This window comes from Gasterosteus aculeatus, chromosome 11, assembly GCF_964276395.1.
Source record: "Gasterosteus aculeatus chromosome 11, fGasAcu3.hap1.1, whole genome shotgun sequence".
Lineage (NCBI taxonomy): Eukaryota > Metazoa > Chordata > Actinopteri > Perciformes > Gasterosteidae > Gasterosteus > Gasterosteus aculeatus.
In genome coordinates this window covers 16,115,223-16,132,549 of record NC_135699.1, presented here as the reverse complement: position 1 = coordinate 16,132,549, position 17,327 = coordinate 16,115,223, and the positions used below count along the sequence as shown (strand labels likewise).

Below are 17,327 nucleotides of genomic sequence, written 5' to 3'. Positions count from 1 at the left end.
AAAAAGGAAATGTCTTTTGCATTTCACTTTTCTACACCATAACATGTTGGTCATATCCTTCGTCAAATCAAAGGATATTAACATCAGAGCGAAGGTCACAATAATCGGATTTCATTACAGTACACTTACAATTAGGCCACATATCATGACTGCTACATGTCAATATAGACCATAATAAGGCATGGCCTTGTGTTAGGAGGGCATGGCTCCATCTTATGGTGAATTGGTGCCAGTACAGATAGTCACATTTGTATGTGCCCAATTTTATTTACAGCAGTGGCTCTTTAGGGTCGTCAAGCAACATTAGAATAAACAACGAAGGCACATTGCACTGGACACTGGACACACATTTATAAAGTACTAAAACGTTAATTAAAATGATACATTTAGGACGGGATTAAAATGGGTAGTTTGTTTAATGTATCACAGGAGTGGAGGTTTAAAAACTTTTAAAAGTCACTTCAGTTTTTACACCTCTTATTGGGAGGCGTTTACAGGAAGTTAGGAAAATTGAGCTTCAAACTAAAAGCATAGCAGTAATTTCCAAAATATCCAAGAAGTAAGCACCAAAAAAACACGAATGTGAACAATTCATAATAAAGATGAAAACAATAGTGACAAATGTATTCTCAATTACAGCATTATAATATATCTATTGTCAAATTGAAGGAATATTAGAAATACTTTGAAATTCAAACCGGAAACCGATATTTAAGCTAAACGGTGATCTGATCGCTATCGGCCGACGCCTACTAATTGGAGGATCGGTAAGTGCAACATCTACTACACATATCGTTAAATCAAACCGTTTCGCCGATGAAATACCCGTTCTTATGTCTTTCTAGACGAAAACACGTCGTTTGTTTAGTCGCGGCCTTTTCTCCAATGACAAAGGTGATCTAACTTTTATGTGAAATGGCGGAAGTCTTTTTTTTTGGTAAACTGAGAACGAGAGAAACTCGTGCAGAACAACACAGTTAACTGAAGATATTTCGATCTCTTTTTACTATAATATTTAATGTGTGACGACAGTTAACAGCACAAAGCTCGGTACAGTAAACAGTAACTTCGGCTCTAATGTCCGGTCACGTTACAAGATGTCTACGATTAAAACAACGGCCGTTACGCGGCTTCACCGGGGCTTATACAGGATTTATACCGGGCTTCACCAGGGCTTCACCGGGGCTTCACCAGGCCTTCACCGGGGCTTATCGAGGGCTTATTCAGGGTTTATCCAGGCCTTCACCAGCCCCTAACCGGGGCTTCACCAGGGTTTATAACGGGCTTCACCAGGCCTTCACCATGGCTTCACCAGGTCTTATCCAGGGCTTCACCAGTGTTTACCCAGGGCTTCAATATGGCTTCAATAGGGCTTCAATAGGGCTTCACCAGGGCTTCACCATGGCTTCACCAGGTCTTATCCAGGGCTTCACCAGGGTTTATAACGGGCTTCACCAGGCCTTCACCATGGCTTCACCAGGTCTTATCCAGGGCTTCACCAGTGTTTACCCAGGGCTTCAATAGGGCTTCAATAGGGCTTCACCAGGGCTTCACCAGGCCTTCATCAGGGCTCTTTCCAGTGATACCGACTGTTGTTGGATGTTATAAGCATGTTATAACTAGTGCATGCACAGCTGTACATGAGGACTACCCGAGTAAACAGAAGAAAGGTGTTATTACGAACTGTACCTAGAAGTTCACATAAGAGTAGCTATTCACCTCATTTAATGTATCATATAATATTCATAATATAGAGGAGATTACTGCATAACTACGTACATAACATACACTATAATGAATGCCAGATTTAAAGTTCTTCCTCTATCGCCCCTCTCATAATTGTAGCGTCCACAATAGTAGAAATATTAGAGGGGATGTTGACAATTAGGGATTATTTTCACTATTGATTCATCTGCCGAGATGAATTAGATAAATCGTTTATTAATAATCCGTCAGAAAAGAGTGAGAAATGTGCGTCATCGTTTGCTCGAAGAGAAAGAATCCCCCGTTCGCACTGATATAAAACGCACAAAAGGTGCACAAAGCCGACCCCACCGCGGCTTACGTCTTCTCATCTAATAACATGATAAACGTGATGAGCAGAGGTCTCAGATTACTCTAACGGCAACCACCTCTTCACAGTTACAGATGAAGGAAGGAAGAAATGAGGAAGTAAGAAGAGAGCCAGGTGTGACTGATTACTTCATGTTTTCTTAAATGCTGTGGGAACGCGTCGTCCAGGTCGGGGACGTCTCCGCGGGAAGAAGCCTGCGTTTCCCTTAAGGAATGCTCGGCTGTGTGTTTTCAGGTTGAGACCCTTTTCCCCGTCCTTACTAAAGGCTTTGGAATTTCATTAATCTGTGTGGGTGTGCAGCCGAAGTCGCCCGGGTAGAGCCACCGGCTGTGCGCGGATTCAATCTGATTGTACCGCAGTAATGTTAAGGTTTATGGTTGTGTACTTACTTGTGAGCTACATGTGTATAACTCTTGTTTGCGTGCGGTTTTGATGCACTTCCTGTTGGACTAACATTTGCTGGTACTAGTTTTTCAAATGCCACGTTTGTTCTTTTATCTTTTTGTTGTTGTTTTGTTTAATATTTTTGAGACTAGACAAGAAATCATGAAGGTCATAAAAAACATACAGACAAACGGTGGAAAAAAAGACTGTCAATCGACTGAAAGCATCTGGACCTTCTCCTCTTCGTCGCCTCGGTTTCATCGGCCGTATCTCTTTATGACACTTGGCAGCCGAGACGCTTTTGTCGCCCTCGTTCGCCGCTTCTTAAAAAAAGTCTGCAACGTGACTCCTTTTTCCAGAGAAGTGTGGAATCGGTCGTTGAAACCGTCCTAGGAGGCCGTTGCCATGGCAGCGGTTTCCTTCACACCACGGCAGCAGGGCTTTGTGGTCTTGGTCCCGTAGCCTCTCGACTCGTATTCTTGATTCTAGTGCTTGTGAGTAAGAGGGAAAAAGAAAGTGAGATTATATCGCATGCGCGATGAAAGATCAGCTCACACGCGCGCTCTCGCTCCTAAATCACAAACTTTTTCCCACGAGATGCTCCGACTCTCAGAAATCAGAAGTTTGTCGCGTATCAGAGGACGTGTCGTGTCTCGGTGTGTGCAGGCACTCTTCTGAAAACCTTATTTCTCCCTATCCTGCTTTTTATTTAACCTTTAATGCCCCGTTGGATCACACCCCGTCTTTATTTTCTCGCTTTTTTTTAACCGTCCATCAAAAGCGCAACCACATGTTATCCTCTAATCTAGCCGGAGGGAAGGGCAAGCCCTGTTGAAGGGAGCGAGGGAGGAGAGGGTAGGGGAGGGACAAGGGGAAGTGCAGATGCATTTCCCATAAGTCCTCGTCAGTAAGCTCCGCCCCCCTCCCGCCCCCCCTCTCTCTAGCTGGCTGAGAGCCGGCATTGAGCAGAGCAGAAGTGACTGAGAATCAGGACGCGGAGGACGATCACAGCACCGAGTTTACTGATGTAGAGGACGGGTTTATTTAGAGAGAGAAGAGTTCAGACATCTGTTGGTACGTCTGCACGCCCCTGTGCCTCTCACACACACACACACATACACACACACTTATTTCCTTTCCACGTAAAGTCCTCGGGGTGTGGTGTTACGCCGGGCTTTCTGAGCACCGGCAGCGCCCGAAACGGAAGCAACAGTCGAATTGCTTTTATCTAGAGAGGCTTGCAGTGCGTGAAGTTGACACACACGCACACACACACACACACACACACACACACACACCAGGTAATGGCTCCTCAACAGCTCCCACTGAGATCTGACCGCATCTCGTTTTTTATCTGTCTTGCTGTTTGTGTTGTTGAGAGCAAAAATGCGCAGAACTTACAGGGGGGAATGTTTCCGATTTGTGTCAGTTTGAGGTATCAAGAGGGCAGCTTTTGTGTGCCGAACGAGTGGAAAGCAGAAGCTGCAGTGAGTCGAGGAGGATCCTCTGATGCAACCGTTTCCCCAGCTTGAGCCTCTCAAACTGCACTTGAAGCAGCAGCACGACACCGGCACCGAGGTGAAAGGGCGCGTCCGCCGATCTCCCCCCCCCCTTCACGTTTCAACGACTGTGACTCGCGGCCCACCTGAAGGCAACCGTGCAGATCCTCGCTGTAAATTTAGCTGCGCCCGATGCGCTGCAGGCGACTTCCTCTGAGTGTAACGGAGCACTTCAGTTAACGACAGTTGCAACTGTCAAAACAAGGCCGGGCCCGAGCTTCCTGTCGCATCTGAGCCACCGCAAAGGTTTCGGTTCAAAGTGATCGGCGCCGCGTCCCCGTCGCAGTGGAACCGGTCCGACTTCCAAGCCGCCTACCAAGAAGCTGGTTACAATCTACTTAACCGCGATATAAAGGCTGCTGCCGCTCCTTTGTGTGTTCGCCTGATGACGAGTGGGAAACATCTTATCATGCGGGGTCATTTGAGTTGAGCAAACTAAATATTCTGAGCTCAGTTGGGACAGTTTTGCCGGTCGCAGCGTCCCAAATGTGGACATTTATTTTGATTGTTTACTTTGTGATAGTCAACTGTATCTTTTGTGTTTTGTGTTTTTTACACTCGACTTATCGGTTCCTGCCGTGTTCTCTGTCTCTCTTCTCTACAGATCCAGCAGCTGAAATGGCGGTGAGGCAAAGGATTTTCAACTCCACGGCGCCCTTCTCCGGGTCATCCCAGGCTGAGCTGAAGGGGTCTTACCCATCCTGCTCGGCGGCGGACCAGGGGGCGGCGGAGGAGGAGGAGGAGGAGGAGGGTGGTGGTGGTGGTGGTGGGAAGGACAGCAAAGTGGGCTTCATGGCCGGCCTCAGCCCGCTGATAAACAAACTCCTGACACATGGCACGGCCGAGCAAGTGGGAGAAAGGCCGCTGAAGACCTCGACCTTCATCGCCCAGGCTGAATGTAAACATGTGCTCCTCACTTCCATTTCTCACAGTAAATGAAACACGTGTGTGTGTGTGTGTAACACGCTGTGCTCTCTTCAGGTGAAACCCAGGACTCCCAAGAGTTCAGTCCTTCCTGCTTTGAGCGCTCCTTCGTTCCCTCCCCGAACTGCTTCAGCAGCAGGTTTGACATCGTTCCGTCTGCATTTCCCCCCCCCACTCGTGTGCTCCCACCACCGGTCGTACCACATTCTTTTAACGCCAAGCGTTGACGTCGTTGCCACGCTTCAGTCTTTCCTCAGAGCACAACAACGTGGCGTGCCCGATCACAGCCCGCGCCCGGGAGCCGGGCGGCCCGCCGGCCCAGCTCGCCCCGAGGAGGAAGACCCGGAGGAGGCAGAAGGGCGCCGGCAAGAAAAAAGTGGAGAAGAAGAAGAAGAAGGAGAGGCAGCGGCACCGGCACCGGCTGCGCTCCGGAGTCCCCGAGCAGGAAAGCGGCAGCTCCCTTGTCCGGACCCTGGTGAGAACTCCGGTGATTCTTCCTCGTTATTTGGCGGTTCGGAGGCTCGCTCCCCCCCCTCAGCGCTGTGAACGTTGTGCCTTTTGCTTGTGTCCCGCAGGATGAGTCGCCACTCGCAGGCGGAGGCGACCTCGCCGCGTCTTGCTGCGGCGGCATTAAAAGCTCCGAGGAGCAGGAGCGAGGGCCGGCTCCCTTCGGCCGACAGATCTACCACACCGGCTCCAGCTGCTCCCCTCTCGGGTGGGGGGAGCCGGCGTGCGGGGCCCTCGGCGCACTCGACGCCTACGGGCGGGACAGCGACTCGGACTCCCTCGGCGGGCCGCTGGGAGACTGCTCGCTGGCCCTCGCCGGCCTCCGGGGCAGCGTCAGCCAGGGGGACCCCTGCTACGCCGGGCCCTTCTTCAAGGATGTGGAGAGGGAGGCCAGAGAAGAGAGAGGGGGCCGCCCAGCGGGGGACTCCGACAGCACCGAGGGAATCATCTTCTACAACCAAGTACGTCCCGCCGCGCGTCCGTCCGCTCCGGTTGAAATGCGCCTCAGACAAACTAACTTGTTTCCTCCCGTCACCCCCTGTCAGAACATCCAGCCCGTGGACTCTGAATACAAGGAAGGGAGGGAGTATGTCCTCACGCAGTTCATCAAGGGGGGGTCCTACGGGGAAGTGCACAGCGCTCAAGACGTCAACACGGGCTTCAAATTTGCCGTCAAAAAGGTACCGCGGAGCCTCCCGGCTCTGATTTTGGGTCTTTTGGGCGACGCCGTCTTAAGCCAATGCTCACGCTCTCACTCCGTGTCCCCCCCCCCTCATCACAGATCGCCCTGAAGAGGTTCAGCAGTGAGGAGGTGGGTGCGTGGAGCGCCCTCAGATCTCCTCGCGTGGTGGAACTCTTCGGAGTGGTCCGCGAGGGGCCGAACGTTCTCCTCATCATGGACCACAAATATGGTGAGCAAGCCCCTCCCCCTTTTTTTTTTTTTGCACACGTCTTATTCTGCTGCTGTTCCACATGTGACGGATGGAGTGCGAAGACATGAGAAGTGTGTGTGCGAGTGGGCGGTTCTGGGAGGCCAGAAATGACTGTTGAGAGATGCCCGCTTGATAAACACAGTGACACACTTTTGTTGGTCAGCGGACTGCGGCCGGTGACAGAAGCAGAAACGATGCGAGGAAGTTGATATTAACAGGATGTCCCGGTTTGACCTTTTCTGTTATTCTAGGCTCGCTGGGCCGGCTGATAGCGCAGCGGGGCCGGCTGCCCGAGGACCTGAGTCTCCACTACCACTCGCAAACCCTGACGGCCCTGGAGTACCTACGGAAGAAGAAAGTGGTGCATCTCGACGTCAAAGGTATGACAGCGTGATGAATAATGGGGATAATATGATGAAATCTTTACAAATGGTTATACTATAGAAATGACTGTACAATCCTTGTAGTTGTTTAAAGACATAAAGAAAGGGGGGGTTTTGCATTCACACCTTATCAACAACCCTTCATCTGAACGTGGGTAGCGTGTAAAACACTGTTGAAAAAGTTCAAACTGAGTGACCTTTTGGAGAGAAGCCACCCGGTGCGGTGACATGAGAAGCCGCCCGACCAATCACGAGAGGAGGGCTTGGTGTCATTGTCAGATCCAATAGAGGTCATTTCATGTCTCAATAACAACACACACACACATATATATATATATCACATTATAGACTGTTTTCTGATATATTAATAATAAGTAGCACAAATGTTTTAAGAAAAATGAGTTAGGATGCATTTCATTTAAAGTAATTGTTTATGACCGTAGTGCGAGAATTGATTCTCCTCTGAGGTTCTGGTGTCTCCGTGCAGCTGTTGTGTGGAACACAAGCGTCATGGACGCAGTAGACTTGATCCTCGCCACCTGTGTTGTGAAACCAGACTGCCACAGTGGGAATTTCCCACAGTGTGACTCACCGCTGATCTTCACAGGCGGCGCATGCGCACAGAAGCACGAGAGCAGGGGAGGAGGGGGAGAGGAGGGGGGGGGGGCGAAAGAGAATGAAAACAGACGCGGGAAGAAGAAGTTGGGAGTGGTGCTGCAGCTCAGGCGCCCCCTGGTGTCTGCCGGTTGAACCGCACCGTCATTCCTCAGCAGAGGCTTTCCAGCAGCAGCTGTCCCTCGATGACGTCATACCTCCCGCCTAATCCTGCTCTCTTAGCTGTAGAACGCGTCTGCAGCTGCCCTGTTTCTAATTATGACTCCCATAAACCACACAGCGCAATGAGCTGTATTGGCAATGTATGTACGTATGCGTGGACAATGAAGACGATTGTGATTCCACTTCTCCACGTGCATACAAAAGGGTTTTACAAATGGAAGAGAAAAAAATAGATGTGACATTGAACAACTACACAATACAAGCATATATACAAAGTATATACAAACACAACCTAAACAACGCATACAAGCGGATTGTTGACTCTGCTCGTCTCCCATAGCGGACAACGTGTTGCTGTCGGAGGACGGGAGGGACTCTTTCCTCTGCGACTTTGGACACGCGGAGAGACTCGACAATCAGGGACGCAGCCTCAGCGGGTCCAAAGGTGAATGCCGTGTGACTCCACCGCGCCCCCCACCTCCCGTTGGGACGGTGAACTGCCTCCGCGTTGTGGGTCTTAATCGCACTCTTTTGAATTGTACGCAGACCTGAAGGGCACAGAGACCCACATGGCCCCCGAGGTGGTGAAAGGGGAACACCGCGGAGCCAAGGCAGATGTGTGGAGCAGCTGCTGTATGCTACTGCACATGCTCAACGCGTGCCAGCCGTGGACCAGGTACTACACCTGCAGACTCTACCTGAAGGTACGCCCCGCAGAGACACACAGACATCACACCCGCCTCGCCTCGTCGCCCCCTCCCCCCCGCTTTGACCGGGTCCGTCTTTGCCATGGTCACAGATTGCCAACGATCCGCCGCCGCTGCGGGAGATCCCGCCGGACTGCAGCCCCCTCACAGCGGAGGTTATCAGGGCGGGACTTCAGAAGGATCCGGCCAAGAGAGCATCGGCCTCCCACCTCAAGGAACAGACCGCCAGAGCGCTGAAAGAAGGTAACCGTACACACATGACGCACAACTAACTGTGTCTTTGGTTATTGTGCAAAGAGATCAAAATCATGCCGTATATTGTAGCATCATTTTCCTTTGTAGGTAATATGAATGTAATGTAAAGTGAAAGCTTATTTGTGCAGTGGGAGGACTCACCAGTGCGGTGAGGGGACCCTACACGGAGCCCCTATTCGTTTCCAACAAACCTCCGGACTCCCTGCAAGTTCTCGACAGCAGCGGGAGGGACGAGGTGGAGCACCAGGAAGCCGCTGAGGACGCGGTCAGCGCGGTCAACAGGACGGAGGAGGCGGGGGAGGAGCCCAAGCGAGACTCGCTCTCCTGTCCACAGACGTTGATCTCTGAGCCGAGCTACAAGAGGGGTCACAAGGTCACCACCGTGCCCGAACTCGAGCTGCGCAAACTGGAGAGAGGTAAGATCCCCCCCCCCCCCCCCCCTCCACTCCGTCCCTCCTCAGGGCGGTGCCGTCTTCCCTGTGTTAAATCTCGGATCCCCACTCATATCTCCGTCCCCGCTCGTTTTTCAGATTTCTACCTGAGCAGTCTGTCCCAGCTCCACCCGGCTGAGATGCAGGAGCAGCTGCTGTCGTGTCTCAGCAGCGACCCGTACTCCACCTGGGAGCCCTGGGACAAGAAGGTGACCCTGCGTCCGGTTATCAGACGACGTCTGTGATCCACCTCTGACTGTGGGAGGGGGGGTGACAATCCGAGTTAGCAGTCATGCGTCCCAGTTTTAAAGCTTTTGAGACGGTTACAGTTTATATCGAGGACGCCGCTGTCATCCCAGAATAGTCTCATGACTTAATTTGACTCAAATTTGTGTCCATTTACAGAAGGAGCTTCTTTGTTGTTTATCCACGTTAGCTGATGTATTAACACACCCACTGTTCGCCCCCCCCCCTCACATTTTTCTAGGACTCTGGCCGCTGGTCTCTGAGTCCAGGAGACGACCTGAGCTCCGGTGTCTTCTCCTTCAGCAGTCAGCCGGAGGCGCAGGCCTTCAGCGTGGACCTGCTGAGTCACTCGCAGCAACCGCCGGCCTGCTGTTTTGAAGGTGAGATCGAACATGAACGTCAGTCTCTCTTATTTAAAAACCTGATTCAGCGGCGCAGCGAGTCGTAACGCGGGCACCTCCTCCGCTCTGTGATTGGCTCAGGGGTGGACGTCTGCATCCGAGACTTCAACAGGAGGAGCATCCGCATCAGGGAGACGCGGCGGGTGAAGGTGGGCCACATCGCCACCGGCATCAGCGATCAGGTGAGGAGCGAACACCCGACTCACGCACTCACGCCTGCTTCTGACGGGTTTACGGGGGGGAAAAAAGAAGCCAGATCAAGGCTCACGTGTGCTCCCTTTTTTTTTTTTTTTTTAAGATCACCGAGAGGGTTTTCACCCTGGAAACCCCGCGGGGCAAGCGAGTGGCTCACGACGAGGAGGTGCAGGAGTCCGGTCTGGAGCTCAGCTGTGTTCCGGCTCCAGACTTCAGCTCCACCTGGAGGTGGAGGATCCGAGACGGGGTGCTGGAGACCAGATAAGAGGCCCGCGGCTCCCTCCGTCCTACACGCCGCCCTCTGTAGAAGGGTTCCAAACAGCCGCCTTGACCTCGTCTCACGCGGCCTGTGCTTCCAAACGGGCCAAAAATAAAATCATGCACGTCTCGTTATGATGCCCTTTTTTATTATGTGTTCAATAAAGAGCATTAAAAACTACCAACTGTGTGACACATAATTGATACAATGCAGTATTCATTGGTTAACTCTGTGACTATGAACACTTCTGCAGTCTTCATTTGGGGTTCACTTTGTCTTCCATGAATCGTGTATGACGCAGTTTTTCGGTTATAAATACAATCTGAGCAGGTAAGATGACAACTATTGGTCAGTTTGTCATTACATTTTGTACACTATATTCGACATATATGATGACCTTCTGACCTTTGCTTTACTGTAAGAACAGAAATCCCCTGAACCACAATTTAACGGTGGAGGCGGCCTGGGTTTACGTGACATTTGAGGGGACATTCTTGACCCCTTGAGGTTGAATCTCCCTCTGACCTTTGCTTAGGCCACATTTCTCTCTCATGAACAAGCAATATCAAAATATAAACATTACATTTACTAAGCATATTAATACTCATTATGAATCCTGTCATCTTTAGATGCTTACAAAAAACATCCATCAGGCTATTTTATTAACTTCACTTGCTTTGCTGATCACCAAATGTACATATTTTATCAAATCATTCAATACCTCCAGAGCAGTTTATTAAGCTCAATGCTAACATTAGCCTGCTGACATGTTGATATGCAGTTTGTGTAATGAACATGTATTTATTCAGTGATGCCAAGGCAATAACCTCATCCCTCCACCAATTACACATCACTACACCGGCATTAAAAGATTTATTTTTCATATTACAACAGACGAGGTCACAGCAAAAAGACTTTCCGGGGGACTGGAAAACAATTCCAGCTTTACAAATGTGATAGAAAACGGGTGAAAATCTGAGAATATCAAAGTGATTTCATAGTTAAAAAAAAAGGAAGAACAAAAAACACCAAGGCACTGACGAACAAGAAGAATGTATAAAAAGGTGTGTCGATTGCAGTTTGAGTATCGCCAGTAAACCTACAGTACTTTGGATCTGGTGACGTGAGGTAAGCATCGGTGCCGCCTGTGTCTGCTCTACTTCTCCTCAGACAACAGGAAACGTGACGAGATGCGGCAGCGCTCCAACCACAAGCAACAACAGGCAGGTTGCTCTTTTTAACGTAGGAGCTGCATTAATGTCACAATGCTGGTCGAAGTGCCCGGAAGGAGCATATGATTAAATGATGCACAGGATGTTGCTGAGCTTGACTGTGACTGTGATGATTCTGCTTGGATGTAAACATAACTTATTACAGAAATCCCTGTTGTGGCACTTAAGTTATCCACTGAACATAAGGTTGAGCTGTGCAATCAGGGGGAGAATTGATTTGGGCTCAAATATTACATTGATGACATCAGTCTCTGTCGACACAGTCGTCCTGCTTTGTCCAAAAGGATTTCTTCTTAACTCAACGAGATGTGACCGCCCTCCGACATTGGCAGCAGATCGTTACAGATTACACCGGTTAACACTCAAAAATACCTATGAAAATGGATTCTTTAGCACCCGGATGGAGGTGGATGGAGCATGTGGGGAGATCGGAAAGAAATTGGAGTGGAACAAAGATGGAATAATGCAATAAAGGAAAATGTTCAGGCCATACAGGGCAGATAACAGAACGCTTTGACTTTTTCTTTTGTCCAAACCGGGTAAAAAATAAATAAATAAAAATACGTTCCATGTTAAAGGCATTCAAACTCTCCCCCCCCCCCCCCCCCACACCCTCCTTGTGCCCATAATGATGCTCCGCCAACATCCTCGTGGTGTAGGGATTACGGGTGCGACAATGCGTTCAGTCTCACGCCCAGTGCTTGCAAATAAGAGGGAGGCAAGAAAGAAAGTGTTGCTCTTCGTGTCCAAATACAAGCGCTTTCTGTAAGACTCGCTCACTCTGCCATTACTTCTTCCTGCTCCCGTTCGGATGTACTTGATCATGTCCCCATAAACTTCAGGTCGTACCTCTTCCCAATCATTCACATGTCTGCTCATCCCAAATTCCTCACATCTTGCGAATGACTAAAACGGTAGTGAGGACCCCGGCCAAGAAAACTCCCACCGTCTGCCATGTGGGTGTGCCGAGGTGGGAGCGAATGCCCTCCTAAAAAGGATCAACAACAGACACTGATATTAGCATGTGCAAAGGGAGCAATCGGGGAGGTTATGTACTTATAGGTTTGATAGTTGCTTCTTACCCAGCCACCTTGCTCCCTGATCCAGTTGATCACATGTTCGCGGAGGTAGTCCATGGTCCAGCTGATTATCGTTCGGATTATGTCAGGAACTTTGGTCACAAGAGCCTGAGAAGGCGTGAAAAGGAGATGCTTCAGACGTTGGTCAGGTCTTTGTGATACAATCAGAATTCCTTAACACGGGCATGTCGAAGCTTTGCTTTGATTATGAGGCGAGCATGCAGCGGAGCGGGCGAACTCACTTTGATGACGAGTCGACAGGCAAAGTAGAACAGTGCGACCACCCGGCCCCAGTTGAATTTTCCATCCGAAAAGATCTCGAAGGCAACTTTCAAAAACACATCTTTTGTGGGACTGAGCGAAGAGTCGTTCATCATTCTGAGGAAAACCACATTTTAGTGATCAAGGACAGGCTGCTAATACTAGTAAAACACATGAAATCGGACGGAGCGGCTCACCTTTGAAGCTCTACGTTTCCGTCCAACTCGTCTCCGATCTGCTGTAGGCACATGGCCAGCTTCTTGTGGTTCGGGTCGCTCAGCTCCACTCCACCCAGCTGCGTCCTGGTCACAGTCTCGTTGCTGTCTCCATGCCGCTTAACCCGCTCGAAGATGAAACTGCACCGGGAGACACAAACAGATGGTAATAAAGTGAAGTTATGAGCCGCCTTCTTTCAGTGAGCAGAAGCCCAGCAGCCAGTTTACTCTACTCACTCCTTCAGCAAAACAGTTCCTAGTTCCAGGATCTGGTCTTTGTTATTGCCTGAGAGACAAAAAAGTCGGTGTTAAATCATCCAAATACCGACACCGTTATACGATCGCCTAACGTTAAGTTAACTTATTTCAAATCTGGAATGAATGATAGAACAATTGGGGAATAATAATGGAGGAATGCGTGCCGCTGTAACGGACTCATGCGTTGTTTACCGTCACTTCAATCTGAATAAGATGGCACACTTTACAGGGCGGTCACCTACGTTTCCCACACTTTAAAGACGGATACAAACAACTTTATAATTTGTTGAATACGTGTCGATAACCATGTGAACCCTCTGCTTTTCTCTTTATATCTGCTGTAACCGTGTGAGAGACATTTACAAAACGTCCACAGCCGGGTAACGTTAGTTATTAGCGGAGTTAACTCGGATAACTTTAAGTCAATTTTGTCGATGTTAATTCAATGTTGTAGCTTCAAGATATTTGACGTCTATAAGGCGAGGGACTTTGACGGAGTGAAACGACATTACGGTGGTCTGGTGGTATGTTTGGTATTTTTGGTAGTTTCGTTTTGTTCACACGTATTTGCCAACTCATTCTTGTACAGCTATCGGCTAACCAAGCTAACCGCCTGACGTTCAAGCTAATCGAGCGCCCACCAACGGCTAACGTTTAGTTAGGTTAGCTTTCTTGCTAGCCTCAGTTCAGCTAATGTTGCTGCAAGCAAGCGGAGGAGCCACAGGCGCATAAACAAGAGGCACTTGTTCGAGCGCGAGAGTATCGATGTTTACCGCACCACCGGCGACGCTGTCAAAGTCGATTTAATTACAAGAATATAGCTGGTACCTTGATCGCCTCCTCCGGGGTGCGATGCCATCTTGGCTGTTTAGATCGCTCGATGTGCGCTTCCGCGTAATCATGTGACGAAAATTCTACTTTCGGTAACAATTTTTTTCCGATGGGCCGATGTGAAACGATGACGTCATAGAGGTGAGGCGCTTCATAAATGTATTCTATTCGGATTTCGAACTCATATTATTAATGAAGAATTTAAAAACGTCTTTCAAACAATGTATCTGTTATTCGTCCGTAAAATGAGTTAATCATAACAAAAAAAAGGTGTATGCATTTCTGAGCCTCGCCCACCTTATAAACGTCATTTCCTGTGACTTTCGGTCTTCCGCCCGCCGCGCGCACCCACAGGCCTCTTTACGACTCGGCAGCAAAGATGGCGGATGCACAAGTACGTTCGGGAAAACGGCGTGGTGAATTTCATTCGATATTTTTTACATTTAAATTGGGGCTTTTAGAGGAAGTTATTAAGTATGTGCGTTTACGCTGTCTTCATACACAGTCACGAGCCGATTCCAACCCCAGAGATGGTTTCGTAGCTCGTATTTGCTGTTGCGGTACTGCATACCCTCGTGTGACGTTAAACTAGCCGGGATGCTAACCTCTCTAGCCTAGCTTGCTCATGCTTAACGTAAACTCTGAAAAGAACATTGCCTTGTTCTGCATACGTTAACAATGCACTTTAAAACGTATTATTCTCATCTCCCTCTTATTAATCAGTGGCGTTTCAGCTACTGGTGATTCTAGTCCTTAATTACAGGAAGTCAATGTTTGCGAGGCCGGGCGGAGTTCAGTGGATGTGCCCTGCCAGTGCATGGACGCGTACATTGTAAAGTTACGGTGTTTCCTGCATTCAGTGGTTTTTACCTTTTTTTTTTTTTTTTTTTTTATTTGTTTTATTTTTTCACAGACCGAAAGGGCTTATCAGAAACAGCCCACCATCTTCCAGAACAAGAAGCGTGTTCTGGTCGGAGATGGTGCCAAGGAGGCCAAGGAAAAGCTCCCCCGCTACCACAAAAGTGTGGGGCTGGGCTTCAAAACCCCAAGAGAGGTACATGATTACATTCTTAACCGGTAATGTTTTGTTAGCTGCAAATGATTTCTTTCTCACGATGGTCTTCCAAGCCTTCAGGGTTCTGACGATAGTGCCTTTTGGCAATGCTGATGCAGTCATAAGCCTTAAGGGACAAATTGGAGTGAGGTAGAAATGCCTGTGACTAACTTTATTATTTCTGTGTGCTCTTACCAGGCTATTGAAGGCACTTACATAGACAAGAAATGCCCCTTCACTGGAAATGTCTCAATTCGTGGCCGTATCCTCTCTGGTGAGTTGAACTCTTCTCAGTAGGCTTTAACATTCGCCCACTGACGCTGGCTTGGGATGCTGCATATTATAACACCACACAAAGCTCCTTACTCTCTAAGAACTGCAAAAGGAACACACAATTCAGATAACCGACAATACATTGTCTACTTAAGATGTTGGCTTTGCACAAGACTTAAATGAAAATGGGTTGCATTTGTTATATTGTCCACCATGATACTGTGTGTTTACGTCTCAATTTTAACTGTTGAGCGCACGGCTAGCCATTTTTCTGACTACGAATGAAAATATCCCTGTGCAGGTGAAGCAACCCAAGCCAGAACCAGTCTTTACATGGTAACTTACTACATTGAATTTCCTTCTTGTCACTGTCCTACAAATGATGTTTTTCTCACGATGGTCTTCCAAGCCCTCTGGGTGCTGACGACAATGCCTAACGGCAACACTGATGTATTGGCGTGACTATTCTATTCAACCCAAAGTGTTCACCGCAATCGAGGGGAAGCGCTTTGACAGTTGTATTTAAATTCTGCATGTGATCTACAGGTGTGGTGACCAAAATGAAGATGCAGAGGACCATCGTTATCAGACGCGACTACCTGCATTACATCCGCAAGTACAACCGCTTTGAGAAGAGGCACAAGAACATCTCTGTCCACCTGTCCCCTTGCTTCAGGTACAACACTGCTCACATGCTTTTAATAACTAACGTCCCATAGAACGGTTCAATGGTAGTTTTGTTTTCCAGATGTCTCAAGCCCTTAAAAAAAATAGGTTGAATTACTTGCTGCAAATGATGTTTTTCTCACGATGGTCTTCCTAGCTTAGGCTCTGACGATAGTGCCTTTGGCAAATACTGATGCGGCTTCGGTTTACAACATAAAACTGCTGACGATTTATTGGATTCACTTGAATATACACAACCACCTGATGTATCTATTGTTTTCCTGCAGAGACGTCTCTGTTGGAGACAACGTCACTGTTGGGGAGTGCCGACCACTCAGCAAGACGGTGAGGTTCAACGTCCTCAAAGTGACAAAGGCGGCTGGAGCCAAGAAGCAGTTCCAGAAGTTTTAGGTGTGACTGATCAGGAAGGCTGCTGTTGGCCGACTTGTCCCACTGTCGAATAAAATAAAAAAATCTTGTTTAAATGTATTTTTTTTTTTTCTTAAGCACCAAATAACACGTGCACACATATCAGGGCCTATTGCACAAGTCCAGGATAACTGAAAAGGTGTTGCTTTTTTGGTTAATCCTTTCCACGTGTTGTGAACCAGGCGGAGTTGGAGCTGTGTCAATCCAGGTGTACGTAACTGGGAGAAGTGCGCCTTCATGCATTTCTTTACTAGACTACCGTAGTTATCAGATTTACTGATTGAGAAATTTTCCTCAAAGACTAGGCCTACTTTCCAACCCTTATTCACAATAAGCCGTCTAAATATCTACAATTAATCTTCATGCAGCACAAACATTGCTGGGGCGAAGATAAAATCCTAAAACGGTTTGCAGACTGGTAAGTTTGCCAATGGTATGTAACGATTTTGGATAGTTGACAGTGTCCATTTTTACCTGAACGTTGATGCTGACGGTATCTTTCCACAGTAAGGATTTTCTTTTGACATTATCTCACTCATGGGACCTCTGAGGTTTTTTTTAATTCAGATGTGACAAATCTGCCGATGTCTGGTTATCTGGTCACAGTTCTAATGTAATGCTATTTTGTGATCTATAATTCATGTTCCCTGCAATCTGGCTTTAATTCATCCTGCTGTCCAGCAACAAAGTCAACGCTAAATTCATCCAGGACAACTAATATCCCGGCTTAATCCCGTATACTGGTTTCGTGGCCTGTGGGGTCTTCTCGCACCTGAGGCTCTTTGCTATCATCCAAAAACACACCATGCATTTACAGAAGGCCGTGACTCATCCCGACCAGTGATGGTCACCATGGAGTGCTTACACGTAGCACTTTCGTTAAATCCCATTGGGAGAGTTTGGGGAGGTGGAGAGAAAGAAACCTGCGGGGTAGGGGTGCATTTTTTTAGGTGGGGAGTTTCTATAAGATGTCTTGGGGTGGATAGAAGATCTTT

General features: G+C 48.4%; 3 protein-coding genes and 3 non-coding genes across 9 annotated transcripts; 5 read left to right on the top strand and 1 right to left on the bottom strand.

Annotated features, from left to right (window-relative positions):
• Positions 1–678: 678 nt before the first annotated feature.
• map3k14a (mitogen-activated protein kinase kinase kinase 14a) lies at positions 679–10,214 on the top strand. 4 transcript variants are annotated; one of them, XM_078084069.1, is made up of 16 exons: positions 679–767; positions 4,622–4,915; positions 4,999–5,080; positions 5,188–5,416; positions 5,517–5,909; positions 5,994–6,128; positions 6,230–6,359; positions 6,632–6,760; positions 7,881–7,985; positions 8,087–8,244; positions 8,340–8,490; positions 8,631–8,918; positions 9,033–9,142; positions 9,421–9,559; positions 9,662–9,762; positions 9,879–10,214. In XM_078084069.1, exons 2-16 carry the CDS (start codon positions 4,636–4,638, stop codon positions 10,038–10,040), a joined length of 2,592 nt encoding a protein of 863 aa, XP_077940195.1. In that variant the 5' UTR covers positions 679–767; positions 4,622–4,635; the 3' UTR covers positions 10,041–10,214. The 4 variants fall into 4 exon arrangements, with proteins under 4 accessions (XP_077940195.1, XP_040047140.2, XP_077940197.1 ...); XM_040191206.2 differs by lacking the exon at positions 679–767 and adding an exon at positions 3,395–3,532; XM_078084071.1 differs by lacking the exon at positions 679–767 and adding an exon at positions 3,438–3,532 and having other exon boundaries at positions 4,628–4,915.
• Positions 10,215–10,894: 680 nt separating this feature from the next.
• On the bottom strand, positions 10,895–14,186 carry LOC120828108 (apoptosis regulator BAX). Its single transcript, XM_040191458.2, has 6 exons — positions 13,908–14,186; positions 13,059–13,107; positions 12,804–12,962; positions 12,588–12,723; positions 12,349–12,453; positions 10,895–12,254 (listed from the first exon to the last, which is right to left on the bottom strand). The coding sequence occupies exons 1-6, from the start codon at positions 13,936–13,938 to the stop codon at positions 12,156–12,158; spliced, it is 579 nt and encodes a 192-aa protein (XP_040047392.2). The 5' UTR covers positions 13,939–14,186; the 3' UTR covers positions 10,895–12,155.
• Positions 14,094–16,388, top strand: rps11 (ribosomal protein S11). The gene is made up of 5 exons (XM_040191460.2): positions 14,094–14,304; positions 14,824–14,964; positions 15,163–15,238; positions 15,784–15,913; positions 16,191–16,388. The coding sequence occupies exons 1-5, from the start codon at positions 14,290–14,292 to the stop codon at positions 16,312–16,314; spliced, it is 486 nt and encodes a 161-aa protein (XP_040047394.1). The 5' UTR covers positions 14,094–14,289; the 3' UTR covers positions 16,315–16,388.
• On the top strand, positions 15,004–15,087 carry LOC120828521 (small nucleolar RNA SNORD35). Its single transcript, XR_005713540.1, has one exon. It is a non-coding gene; the product is annotated as a small nucleolar RNA SNORD35 (small nucleolar RNA).
• On the top strand, positions 15,612–15,695 carry LOC120828522 (small nucleolar RNA SNORD35). Its single transcript, XR_005713541.1, has one exon. It is a non-coding gene; the product is annotated as a small nucleolar RNA SNORD35 (small nucleolar RNA).
• LOC120828523 (small nucleolar RNA SNORD35) lies at positions 16,026–16,106 on the top strand. Its single transcript, XR_005713542.2, has one exon. It is a non-coding gene; the product is annotated as a small nucleolar RNA SNORD35 (small nucleolar RNA).
• Positions 16,389–17,327: the final 939 nt, after the last annotated feature.

Bases quoted from the DNA above. Each gene is read 5' to 3' on its own strand.
- rps11 (XM_040191460.2), top strand. The intron at 15,239-15,783 runs GTGAGTTGAACT...TGTGATCTACAG, and splicing joins TCGTGGCCGTATCCTCTCTG to GTGTGGTGACCAAAATGAAG. The intron at 15,914-16,190 runs GTACAACACTGC...GTTTTCCTGCAG, and splicing joins CACCTGTCCCCTTGCTTCAG to AGACGTCTCTGTTGGAGACA.
- map3k14a (XM_078084069.1), top strand. From the start codon at position 4,636: ATGGCGGTGAGGCAAAGGATTTTCAACTCCACGGCGCCCTTCTCCGGG. The intron at 5,417-5,516 runs GTGAGAACTCCG...TGTGTCCCGCAG, and splicing joins GCTCCCTTGTCCGGACCCTG to GATGAGTCGCCACTCGCAGG. The intron at 8,245-8,339 runs GTACGCCCCGCA...CCATGGTCACAG, and splicing joins CCTGCAGACTCTACCTGAAG to ATTGCCAACGATCCGCCGCC.
- LOC120828108 (XM_040191458.2), bottom strand. From the start codon at position 13,938: ATGGCATCGCACCCCGGAGGAGGCGATCAAG. The intron at 12,724-12,803 runs GTGAGCCGCTCC...GGTTTTCCTCAG, and splicing joins GGAAACGTAGAGCTTCAAAG to AATGATGAACGACTCTTCGC. The intron at 12,255-12,348 runs GTAAGAAGCAAC...GATCCTTTTTAG, and splicing joins TCAGGGAGCAAGGTGGCTGG to GAGGGCATTCGCTCCCACCT.